The sequence below is a fragment of the Macaca nemestrina genome, chromosome 18 (genome assembly GCF_043159975.1).
Source record: "Macaca nemestrina isolate mMacNem1 chromosome 18, mMacNem.hap1, whole genome shotgun sequence".
In the NCBI taxonomy this organism is placed as follows: Eukaryota; Metazoa; Chordata; class Mammalia; order Primates; family Cercopithecidae; genus Macaca; species Macaca nemestrina.
The window spans coordinates 14,941,108-14,953,954 of NC_092142.1; the positions used below are offsets into that span (position 1 = coordinate 14,941,108).

Genomic DNA, 12,847 nt, shown 5'->3' on the forward strand with positions numbered 1-12,847 from the left:
ATCATGCCATTGTACTCTAGCCTGGGCAACAGAGCAAGACTCCAGCTCAAAAAAAAAAAAAAAAAAAAAAAAGCAAAACCCAGCTATACACTGTCTACAAGAGACTCACTCTGTGTATACACAGATAGGTCTAGAATAAATAGAAAGAAAATGCCAGGTTGGCTGGGTGTGGCGGCTCACACCTGTAATCTCAGCACTTTGGGAGGTCAAGACGGGTGGGTCACTTGAGACCAGCCTGGGCAACATGGCAAAACCCTGTCTCTACTAAAAATACAAAAATTAGCTGGGCATGGTGGCACACGCCTGTAATCTCAGCTACTCGGGAGGCTGAGGCAGAAGAATCACTTGAACCCAGGAGGTGGAGGTTGCAGTGAGCCGAGATCGCACCACTGCACTCCAGCCTGGGCAACAGAATAAGACTCCGTATCAAAAAGAAAAATAATAATAATAAAAGAATATACCAGGCAAATATAAAAAGTACAAGGAGGATGAAGTGATTATAATAATATCAGATAAGGTAGACTTAAAAATAATAGTATTACAAAAGATAAAGGAGGACATTTTATAAAGACGCCAGTTTATCAGAAAGACAACACAATCTTAAATATGTATGCCCCCAATAATACAGTCACAAAATACATGACATGAAAACTGACAAGATTAAAAGGGTAAACAGACAATTCTACAATCATAGGCGATTTTAACAACCCTTCTCAAAAACTGACACAACAACTAAATCTAAAAAAATCAGTAAAGATATAGAATAAGACTGGGCACGGTGGCTCATGCCTGTAATCCTGGCACTTTGGGAGGCTGAGGTGGGAGGATTGCTTGAGCTCAAGAGTTCAAGGTCAGCCTGGGCAACATGGTGAAACTCCATCTCTACAAAAAAATACAAAAATTAGCCAGGCATCCTAGCATGCGTCTGTAGTCCCAGGTACTCAGGAAGCTGAGCTGCAAGGAGGGCTTGAGCCCAGGAGGTGGAGGTTACAGTGAGCTGAGATCATACCACTGTACTCTGGCCTGGGTGACAGAGCCAGACTCTGTCTCAAAGAAAAACACCAAAAAAAGACATAGGATGTATGAATAATACTAACTGATATTGATGTTCTTTTAAGTGCACACAGTATATTCAGCAAGACAGACCTTATGCTTGACTATGAAGGAAATTTTAGTAAATTTAAAAGGACTGAAATCCTATTGAAACCTTTAGTCACAACAGAATGAAATTATAAATTAGTAACAAGAAATCTAAGAAAATCCTAAGCATTTGGAAATGAAACAACGCATTTCTAAATAATCCAGGATCAAAGAAGAAATCACAAAACTTTTCCAACTTAATGATATTGAAAACATACTAATAAACAGTTAACATACAACTAAAGCAGTACGTAGAGGATAATTTATAGCTTTAAATGCTTCTATTAGAAAAGGAAAATGGTTCATGTCAATGACTTGCAGAGTCTTAGCTATGTACACATTGCTAGCTGACCATGAGGCCTATGCACCCACAGAGGACCAGAAGGTCCAGACAAAAGTAAACATTGGGGAAGACTTGTAAACTGCTTGAATGTTGAGTCTGTTCCTTAATTTAGCTGGCAAAGGGTTCAAGTTTTACTGGCTCAAGGCGTTTCAGCACAACCTCTGATCAATCACTGGTTAATCAGTAAGATATTAATATGTTGACCTGCGAACAACCTCAAGGACGCCAGGCTTATAATTTTTAAAAAGAATTTAGAAAAAAGAAGAAAAGAAGAACCAATCACATACGGTTCTAGCTCAAGAAACTGGAAAAAGAAGAGCAAATTAAATCCAAGCAAGTAAAAGGAAAAAAAAAACCAGAAACCAACAAAATAGACATCATCAAACAATACAGAAAAACGAACACAGCCAAAAGCTAGTTCTTGAGAGAGATCAACAAAATTGGTAACAGCTGGCTGGAATCAACAAGGGAAAATGAGACACAAATGAGTAATATCACGAATAAAAACCAGTTATCACTACAGATTTTGCAAACATCAAAAGGATAATAAAAAGCACAGGTAAAGTTCAAAGTTATAAGCAGCCTTTTAGCAAATTCAAGGCTGAACAATCACCCTGAAAGAGTTGTCTCTACAATTCTAATATTTATCTATTCAGCATAATCAAAAGCTGTGCTTTTTAAAAATATAATTTAACATAAGCACACTCAATAATTTAGACTGAGGCAAAGCCAAGTATCTTCCCTCATCCCAACAATCATCCTGAAAAAGCTTCGAAGGCAGGATATCAGGAATTCATACAACTACCTGAATTTGGGCTTTTATTTTATTTATAATTACTGCGTTAACTTTTTATGACACAAAATAACTGTTGGGATCCTGCCTCTTCTAAAGTGCCTTTATCAATTTCTACTTTTAAAAAGTTTCTTATGGTATTTACTGTGTGTGTTCCAATCTCTAGCTTTCAAAATATGTGAAAAAGCTCTTTTTCTAAAGCCATTTCTATAAAAATTATATTCAGAGAGACAATGTCCTACAATGCATTTAAAGACGCTCAAAACAATGTCTAAACATTGAGAGTATGGCTAGAAAGTTCTACTACATTTGAAATATTGTTGAGCTCTTCCCCCCCAATTTAATAAAACTACATTAAAAATATAAAAATCCAAAATATAAATGAGCTATTCAGATTTGACCGTTAAAGATGATTTCCTGGCCAGGCTGGCTCACGCCTGTAATCCCAGCACTTTGGGAGGCTGAGGTGAGTGGATCATGAGGTCAGGAGTTCAAGACCAGCCTGACCAACATGGTGAAAACTCATCTCTATTAAAAATACAAAAATTAGCCAGGCATGGTGGCAGTCCCCTGTAATCCCAGCGACTCAGGAGGCTGAGGCAGGAGAATTGCTTGAACCTGGGAGGTGGAGGTTGCAGTGAGCCGAGATCACACCACTCCACTCCAGCCTAGGTGACAGAGCAAGACTCTGTCTTCAAAAACAAAAAAAGATTTCCTGCTTGACTACTTTTGAGAAAAATTCTCACATGGTGAAGATAAGTGGTCTTTCCATGGGATCAAGTCCCACAATGGCCATGTACTGTTTCATCTGAAGAGCCAGAGGGGGAATAATGCTAAATGCACAGCTTGTAGGGGTTACCACTTATCCAAACACCCCAAAGCCAGCAGGGACCCGCTTCCCAGCAGCAGCAAATGAAAAGCAACAGAAACCAAATGGCACTCAAGAGAAGGGTTTTAGTAATTAGTATAAAAAGGTTTCCTATAAAAGAGAACTTTCATACTCAAAATGTCAAAAATGGCCAGGCACAGTGGCTCACACTTGTAATCCCAGCACCTTGGGAGCCCAAGGGGAGAGGATGGTTTGAGGCCAAGAGTTCAAGATCAGCTGAGCAAAATGGGAAGGCCCAATCTCTACAAGAAAATTTTGAAAAAATTAGCAGGGTGTGGTGAGTGCATACCTATAGTCCTGGCTACTCAAGAGGCTGAGGCAAGAGGACTGCTTGAGCCCAGGAGTTCGATTAAGGCTGCAGTGAATTATAATCATGCCACCACACTCCAGCATGGGCAACAGAGTGAAACCCAGTCTCCCAAACAAAGTCAAAAATGGCTTTAAAAATCTTGATTAGAATAATACTCAAAGAAAAAAAAAAGGTGTCAGTTAAGAAGCAACTCCTTAAATGTAAATCAGAAATAGTCTGCAACAGAGCCAAAGAAGCCATTACAAGCTGCTACATAAATAGTCATTTAATGATTTTCTCAATGTTACATTATTGATCTAAGAGGCCCTCTGTTTCCGCTGAAATGAATAAGTAATTTGTCTAAGATAACATTAATAGGGGCCAGGCACAGTGGCTCATGCCTGTAATCCCAGCACTTTGGGAGGCCGAGGAGGGCGGATCACGAGGTCAGGCGTTCGAGACCATCCTGTCTAACACGGTAAAACCCCGTTTCTACTAAAAATACAAAACAAAAATTAGCTGGGCATGGTGGCAGGCACTTGTAGTCCCAGCTACTCGGGAGGCTAAGGCAGGAGAATCGCTTGAACCTGGGAGGCGGAGGTTGCAGTGAGCTGAGATCGTGCCACTGCACTCCAGCCTGGGTGACAGAGCGAGACTTTGTCTCAAACAAAACAAAACAAAACAAAATTAACAGGATTTGCAGCACATCAGATACCCTGGGTCCTTCTTATCATTAGAATCACCATTATAAAGAACAAATTTCACATTGTCTTTCAGTGAAACATCTGCATAATTTTAGAAATCACAGCAAAAGAACAGAGACATTAGTTACATCCATCACATGCAAAAAGGCATTTCCGAGTCACGATACCATGAATATCATTTATGCAATTCAGTATTCAACATTTACTTACTAATGTCAGACACTACCACTTTATGCACTGAAAACGCAATGGTGACTGAGACATGGTACCTACTCTCAAAGAGTTTACAGTCTATCTGTGAAAACAATACAAAAAGGTATACAAGATGCTATGAAAGCACAGAGAATGAGGTCCAGTACCCTACAAAGAGAGCCAGAGACAACATCAAAGAGGCCGGGTGCAGTGGCTCATGCCTGTAATCCCAGAGCTTTCGGAGGCTGAGATGGGCGGATCACTTGAGGCCAGGAGTTCGAGACCAGCCTGGCCAACATAGCAAAACCCCATCTCTACAAAAAATACAAAAATTAGCCAGTGTTGTGGTGCATGCTTATAATCCCAGCTATTTGGGAGGCTGAGTCACAAGAATTGCCTGAACCCAGGAGGTGGAGGTTGCAGTGAGCCAAGTTCATGCCACTCCACTCTCGCCTGGGCAAAAGAAGAGACCCCATCTGAAAAAAGGAAGAGGGGAGGGGAGAAAAGAGGAGGGGCCAGATTCTGGTGGGAGGTGATGACTGCAGAAAAGATTGGCTTCTTCTGGCAAAGGAAATGTTGTCAGAGGCACAACATGCTCAAACTGCCAAGCATTTTGTTAAGAGTTGCCTTTTGCATAAAAAGAGACTATAGCAGAAAATTAGACTTTACTAGCAAAGCTGCATGTATCAAGAGAACAGGGATCTACTTAACCTAGGAGGAAAAAAGGTAAAATATCACAATTTCATCTTGGCCTATTCCCCATATCCCCTATTCAAACACACATTTATTTCCTCATGCTGCAGTGTGTGTCAGGCACGAGAGAGGACTCAGGGCTGAACAAGAGGGACCCAACATTGCCCTCAGGAAACCAACGCAATGAGCAATCAGACAATAGAGCGCTTCTGTGGCTACACATGATTCTGAAATGTAGCTCCCTGATTAGAGTTACCATGGAATAAAATACTTAGCTTAAAAGCTACTGTTTCAAGAATCGTCCAGTAGTAAAGGAGAGCAACTGTTACTTGACATCAGATATGATGGTATACCAGGAATTTGAAAAGAAACTTTGACATCCCACACACATAAAAAAGGAATCATGCTTGAATTTTCAAATAAATGCTACTAACTCAGGTTTTACAGACTTCAAAGCACTCTTACACACTGTTCACAGCAAGGGAGGCCAAGCAGCTATTTTAATAATTACCTACCACTGGTAAAGCACTGATTGTGTAGTACGGGGCTCTTTGCTGGAAACTTAATATCCATGATCTCATTTCATCCTCACAACAATCATGCAAAGTAACTATTATCTCCCTCTTACAAACACGGAACCTGCGGCTTTAAGGGTTTACATAACCTGCCCAAAGACACGTGGCTGACAAGTGGTGGAGCCAAAGTTAGTCCCCGTGTCAGTCTGTGAAACTCCGTTTATCCCGCTGCACAGCTTCAATGTCACTGAATGTGGCCAGCAAAGGAGCTGAAGAGTATACAGTGAGCAGAGGAGGCTGGATTAGATTGCAGGTCAGGACTTTGAACTCAGTCTTCTTACAGCCACGTTGAAGCCTCACCATAACTGTAACCTCAAGGTCCCCACCCCCACCTGAAGTTATCTTGAGCTTTCTAATAATTCAATCCCTCTGGATTCTCTCTAAACCATCTTTCTAAGGATGGTGGGGAAATGGATCACAGAAAAAATCTCTATGCAAAAATTAAAATATTTAACAAGCCACATCACACCCTGCATCCACCACTATCCCTGGTGTCTGATGCTCCTGAAGTACATTCCGCACTGAAATCTGCTATTAAACAGCCATAATAAAAGCTCAAAACCATGCCAAGGTTCATTTACTCAATCTCATGGAATCCTCACAATAACACTAAAGTCCATACTATTATGCTCAGTTTACACAGATAAGCAGAAGTTCATCAACGTTAAATAAGGCACCCAAGGTCACACAACTGTAAGTGATGTTGCAGTATGATTCCAAAAGCCTAAGTTTTTCCCCTCTACAACACGGCCTGGATTCCTGCGATAGTCAGATAGTGAAAGAAAAATACCAAAATACTGTGATCTGAATTTGTGTATCTGCAGAAATTTTCATATATAATTACTCAACAGTTCTATCAGAATTATATAGTTTTACCGTGCGGCATTTTGTTAAAGTAAAAAACAAACATATCACTTAAATTTTTCACATCTTTTACATTATCAAAGCAGCATGGTACTTGAAATTTGTTTGAATATGTAGCTTAACAATACATATTTTCTTTTTTTTGAGACAGAGTCTCGCTCTGTCGCCCAGGCTGGACTGCAGTGGCACGATCTCAGCTCACTGCAAGCTCCGTTTCCCAGGTTCACACCATTCTCCTGCCTCAGCCTCCCGAGTAGCTGAGACTACAGGTGCCCGCCACCACACCTGGCTAATTTTTTTTTGTATTTTTTTTTTTTGTAGAGACGAGGTTTCACCGTGTTAGCCAGGATGGTCTTGATCTTCTGACCTCGTGATCCGCCCGCCTCAGCCTCCCAAAGTGCTAGGATTACAGGCATAAGCCACCGCGCCCGGCCAACAATACACACTTTCATCAATATTTTATTCAAAAACTTTCCATCTTAAGAAAACAAAACATTTAATTGATGGTTAATATCAAAATTATTTAGGATCCTACAAGAAACAGGGTGCCCCATCTTTTTAGAACTCTTTTATTTATTTATTTGTTTGTTTGTTTGTTTTTATTGAGACAGGGCCTCACTCTGTCGCCCAGGCTAGAGTGCAGTGGGCATGGATGTTGGCTCACTGCAACCCCCAACTCCTAGGTTCAAGCAATTCTCCTGCCTCAGCCTTCCAAGTAGCTGGGATTACAGGTGCATGCCACCACGCCCAGCTAATTTTTGCATATTTAGTAGAGATGGGGTTTCACCTTATTTGCCAGGCTGGTCTCGAACTCCTGACCTCAGATGATCCGCCTGCCTCGGCCTCCCCAAGTGCTGGGATTACAAGCGAGAGCCACCGTGCCCAGCCTAGAACCATATTTTAAAAGCAAACAAAATATTCAGTTTGTTTGTTTGTAAAACAAGGCTGGGCATAGTGGCTCATGCCTGTAATCCCAGCACTGTGAAAGGCTGAGGTGGGTGGATCATCTGAGGTCAGGGGTTCAAGACCAAACTGGCCAACATTGTGAAACTCCGTCTCTACTAAAAATACAAAAATTAGCCAGGTGTCATGTTGCACACCTGTAATCCCAGCTACTCGGGAGGCTGAGGCAGGAGAAATTCTTGAACCCAAGAAACAGAGTTTGCAGTGAGCCAAGATTGCGCCACTGCACTCCAGCCTAGGCGACAGAGCGAGACTCTGTCTCAAACAACAACAACAACAACAGAAACAAGTATTTGATACGAGTTTAATGGAGTGAATAAATCTCAAATATGTATAAACAAATGGGGGAAGTACAGAGATGAACAGGTCAATGTAAGTATTAATTTACTATAGGTACTTCTCATTCTCAAAGTAAATCTGCAACTCACTTTAGAAAAAGTGCAACAAGAACGAGAAAGGAACAGAATGGAGGTAAATAAAAAAATATACTTTGTAGTGTACCTAATGAATCAAAAGATTTGTCTTATTTTCTCATCCATACATGATACTTACTAATTATTTCATTTATTTCAGAGACAATCTCAAAAACCAGGCAGCAATGAGTGTAAGCTGACTGAGCCCACAGCTTTTAAATTAAGCGGGCAGCAGGAGGGCAACCTCTCACTGTATTTAATACACAAAACAGAAATCCAAAACACTTACCAATCTTTACTTGCTCGGGCTGGCTAAGGGAAACAAATGCTGATGTGTCATCAATCCAGGATATCTGAATGTTACCTGCAATCGCAAATTAAAAATAAAGTGAGTATTTGTCCATGTGGAGAGCTATCAGATTTAATGCGCATATCTTATATATTTCAGTATAGTCTATCTTTAAAGAGAGAGAAGGTGCTTATTTAAAACATGATCAAAATCTCAGCACTATAGAGAGTTAGCCTGTTTAAAGGCTACCACAGCAGTTATTTAGGTTAAAACTTCAAGAGAAGAGACAAACCAGTGGGAAAGAAGCGATTAGAAATTTAACACAATAGAAAGATCCTTCCAGATTAAACCCTGGGGCTTGTCATCATTCAGGGCAATACCAGGATTGGAGACTTATTTACCTATCAAGACCACTAACAAAAATCAGAGACCAATAGGTTCAAAAACACAACTTCTTTTTTTTTGAGACCCAGGTGAGTGTCACCCTGTCGCCCAAGCTGGAGTGCAGGGGCGCAATCTCAGTTCACTGCAACCTCTGCCTCCTAGTTCAAGCAATCCTCGCACCCCAGTGTCCCAAGTAGCTGTGACTACAGGCACACACCACCACGCTTACACATAATCTTGTTGAAAACAGTGTTAGAGGCCAGGCGCAGTGACTCATGCCTGTAATCCCAGCACTTTGTGAGGCCGAGGTGGGAGGATCACCAGAGGTCGGGAGTTTGAGATCAGCTTGACGAACATGGAGAAACCCCATCTCTACTAAAAATACAAAACTAGCTGGACGTGGTGGCATGTGCCTGTAATCCCAGCTACTCAGGAGGCTAAGGCAGGAGAATCGCTTGAACCCGGGAGGCAGAGGTTGAGGTGAGCCGAGATCACACCATTGCACTCTAGCCTGGGCAACAAGAGCGAAACTCTGTCTCAAATAATAATAATAATAATAATAATAATAATAATAGTGTTAGTACTTAAATTAACTTTGTATGCCTTAATGTTCGTTCTGACTTATTTTAAATATTTACATTCAGAAATGGTATGCCGTATTATCAGTGTAGAAGGCTCTGCTGTGAAAGTCTACTATTCTAAAATATCAATTTAAAATAAAGATAAGAAAAAATACATCGGGCTCAGTGGCTCATGCCTGTAATTCCAGCAGTCTGGGAGTCCGAGGCAGGAGGATCACTTGAGCCCAAGAGTTCAAGGCCAGCCTGGGCTACATGGCAAGACCCCATTTTTATTTTTAAAAAAATAAAAAATTAAATTAAATTTTAAAAAAATGAAAAATGATGTTAGTTATATGGGAGGCCTACTTTGTATCTGCTTTTTACTCTAAACGTTAAAATACAAGCACTTTAACTACTTTTAACAAACTCTTCAAATATTTTTTAAATGGCTACACACTAGAAGATACATAAATATTTACTAAACTTTTTTACTACTGGACATTTAGGTCTTGTGGCCTTCACTTTATCCAAGAATTTCCAGAGACTAGCTTAAATGCTTCGTTTGTTAAAGTAAGAGAGGTATTGCTGTGGGTTTACAATCAGAATGGTTTTCATAAACACATATCAGGAGACTGCTCAAACGAACCTAATCACATGACCTGGTAAAAAAGGAAAGAGAAGGACTGCCCTACATCACACACGTATCACAATTCTTGATCTACCCAAACATCTGTCACTTTGATTAATCTAAAGCAGAGACAACCTCCCCTCCCATTATGAAACATACAAGCCCTCTGAGTTTAATCTTAAAAATTATTTACGCTCAGCTACAGGTTATTTTCCCCAGTCAGTAGTAAGGGCAGTCATCATCATGGTGTTTTGCTTTCCATGAATTAATAGCTCTGTATTGTAAGGTGCTATTAAAAGTTTCTCAGATCACATTAGCACAAAGATAACAGTATCCTAAACCAGAAAATTCAAAGAGTGAAATTAAAACCTTGAATATTAACATTCTTTTATGCCCAGGCCAAAACTGTCTTTCTACTTCTGACCACCTATACCAAATGAATAGCAAAACCCTAAAAGGTACATCTGAACTTGTGACTTACCAAAGGCACTGAAAAGCTGGTAAAGGTCGCTGGTTTTCCATTCTTTGGGGAACGTCACATGCAGAACATGATCACGCTTAGGCTGCACTGTAAGACAAATTTATGATGAAATGTTGATGGGTGAAAAGTGATCAAGTAAACCAGTGGTTCTTTGATGAAATTAAGTCTAAGCTAATATGCAGAACTGTTATGAATTCCTCATGATTACCAAACAACTCCTGAAAGTATGCCTAGGATTGGTAGGATTCTGCCATGGTAATCTAGACCTTAGGTTCTGATACATTACAGAACCCACAACAAACTGAACCCTATGCAAAGACATCTTCTCTTCTCATGAAGTTCCTGTGCAAATTATGTTCATTTTTAAAATTTTATATATATATATATAAAAATATAAATATATATATATAAATATAATATATATATATATATTTTTTTTTTTGAGACAGGGTTTGCCCTGTCATCCAGGCTAGAGTGCAGTGGCACGGTAATAGCTCATTGTAGCCTCAAACTCCTGGGCTCAAGTTATCCTCCCACCTCAACCTCCTGGGCAGCTGAGGCTACAGGTGCATGCCACCATGCCTGGCTAATTTTTTTATCCTTTAATTTTATTTTTCTAGAGATGGGGGTCTCACTATGTTGCCCAGGCTGGTCTCGAATTCCTGGCCTCAAGTGATCCTCCCACCTCGGTCTCCAAAAGTGCTGGAATTACAGGCATGAACCACCATACCCAACTGTGCAAATTATTTAGAAGAAAAACAAGGCTGCTCTGTTCATGAAGTTTCACTTCACTAAACATTTAACTTTCCCATTTTAATATACTTAGCTAAAAAAAAAAAAAAAAAAAAAAAAAAGCACTGTCCAAATTAAATGGACTATTTGTTAAGTAAGGCAATCCTGAGTCATAATCTTGTTTTCTAATCCCAAACCTAGACCTTTTCTGTGCAGCCCTAAGCAAGAGACCTAATCACTCTAACCACCCTGGACTATAAACTGGGAATGGCGATATTTAGCATCAGAATTCTTGTGAGAATGACAGACCAAAATATTAGTCTAACATGGAGGGCAACACAACAGTATGTCCTCAAACTATCATTGCAACAATTATTATCACCAAGTATAGTTCACCCACTTCTACCTGCCAATGACATGCATTAAGGTAAAAAAGAACAAATGAAACAGCAGAAAAAAAGCAGAGGAAAAGAAAAAGCAATTACCTCCCACAGACCCTCCATGTTTTTTAAATAAAAAAAAACAAAAACAAAAATCAACCTACTAAATTCAAATATATACACACTCAAGTAATTGGAAAATAGAAATTTTACCAAGATAACTGACAGCTAGCATATCTTAAAAATATATGATACTTATAAAAAATGATGAAATCAGAATTCTGCGTGAAAATGAAATATATAGAGAAGATATGTATGTTTTTAAAATTCAATTCATGCATAAACTGGAAAATATAAGTGAAGTGATGACTAATGAATGCCCAAGAGTCCCATTAACTTAAGCATACTACTCATATCAACCACAAAATCACTACCCAATTTTAAGTGAAGAAAGCTTTTTCTTTAGTAATATTTTCCTGTTATCCCTTCCAGACCACACATTTAAATGCACAGATGCAATAAGAAAATAAAAATTTACTTACAGTCTGGTCCTTCCAAGTTTAGATAGGGGATATCCATGACCCTCATAAGAAATAACCTACAAGAAAAGACCAACAGGTAATGGGCAATTTCCTTTAAACGATAGGTGTTTTGACATTTTTAAGGTTGAATTAGAAAAAAAAAATTGTTTAATAAGCATTTACTAAATTTTTTAGTAGAAGCTCCTTGATATCACTCTATTTGTAAAATCATTTCTATTGTTTTTTTTTTTTTTTTTTTTTGAGATGGAGACTCACTCTGCCGCCCAGGCTGGCGTGCAGTGGTGTCATCTTGGCTCACTGCAACCTCTTCCCCAGTTAAGTGATTCTCCTGCCTCAGCCTCCCGAGTAGCTGAGATTACAGGCATGTGCCACCATGCCTGACTAATTTTTGTACTTTTAGTACAAACAGGGTTTCACCATGTTGGCCAGGCTGGTCACGAACTCCTGGTCTCAAGTGATCTACCTGCCTCTGCCTCCCAAAGCGCTGGGATTACAGGCATGAGCCGCCACACCTGGCTTTATTATTATTATTATTATTATATTATTATTTTGAGATGGAGTCTCATTCTCTCGCCAGGTTGGAGTGCAGTGGCACAATCTTGGCTCACTGCAACCTCTGCCTCCCAGGTTCCAGCGATTTGCCCACCTCAGCCTCCTGAGTTGCCGGGACTACAGGTGCGGGCCACCACGCCCGGCTAATTTTTTGTATTTTTAGTACAGATGGGGTTTCCCGATGTTGACCAGCCTAGTCTCGAACTCCTGACCTCAAGTGATCCACCTGCCTTAGCCTCCCAAAGTGTTACAATTACAGGCGTGAGCCACCGCACCAGCCATGTAAAATCATTTCTAAAGCTCTGAAATTTATTTCAGAGATTTTTCTCCTGGGCCAAATATTTATCACAAATAGAAAAAACAAACAAACAAACAAACAAACAAACAAACTGGTATCCCCAACAGTTTCTGGCACTCAGTAGCTGCTCAATAAATATTAGT

At 39.9% G+C, this 12,847-nt stretch overlaps 1 protein-coding gene across 3 annotated transcripts in view; it reads right to left on the minus strand.

The window, feature by feature from the left end:
* LOC105467735 (poly(A)-specific ribonuclease) overlaps positions 1-12,847 on the minus strand; it is a 200,101-nt gene that overhangs the window by 115,379 nt on the left and 71,875 nt on the right. For all 3 annotated transcript variants that reach the window (XM_011717420.2, XM_011717416.2, XM_011717419.3), the window contains 3 exons: positions 11,855-11,910; positions 10,201-10,287; positions 8,148-8,222 (listed from right to left, as the gene is read on the minus strand). In XM_011717420.2, the coding sequence (XP_011715722.1) occupies positions 8,148-8,222; positions 10,201-10,287; positions 11,855-11,910 (218 nt within the window). The remainder of the gene's footprint in view (positions 1-8,147; positions 8,223-10,200; positions 10,288-11,854; positions 11,911-12,847) is intronic.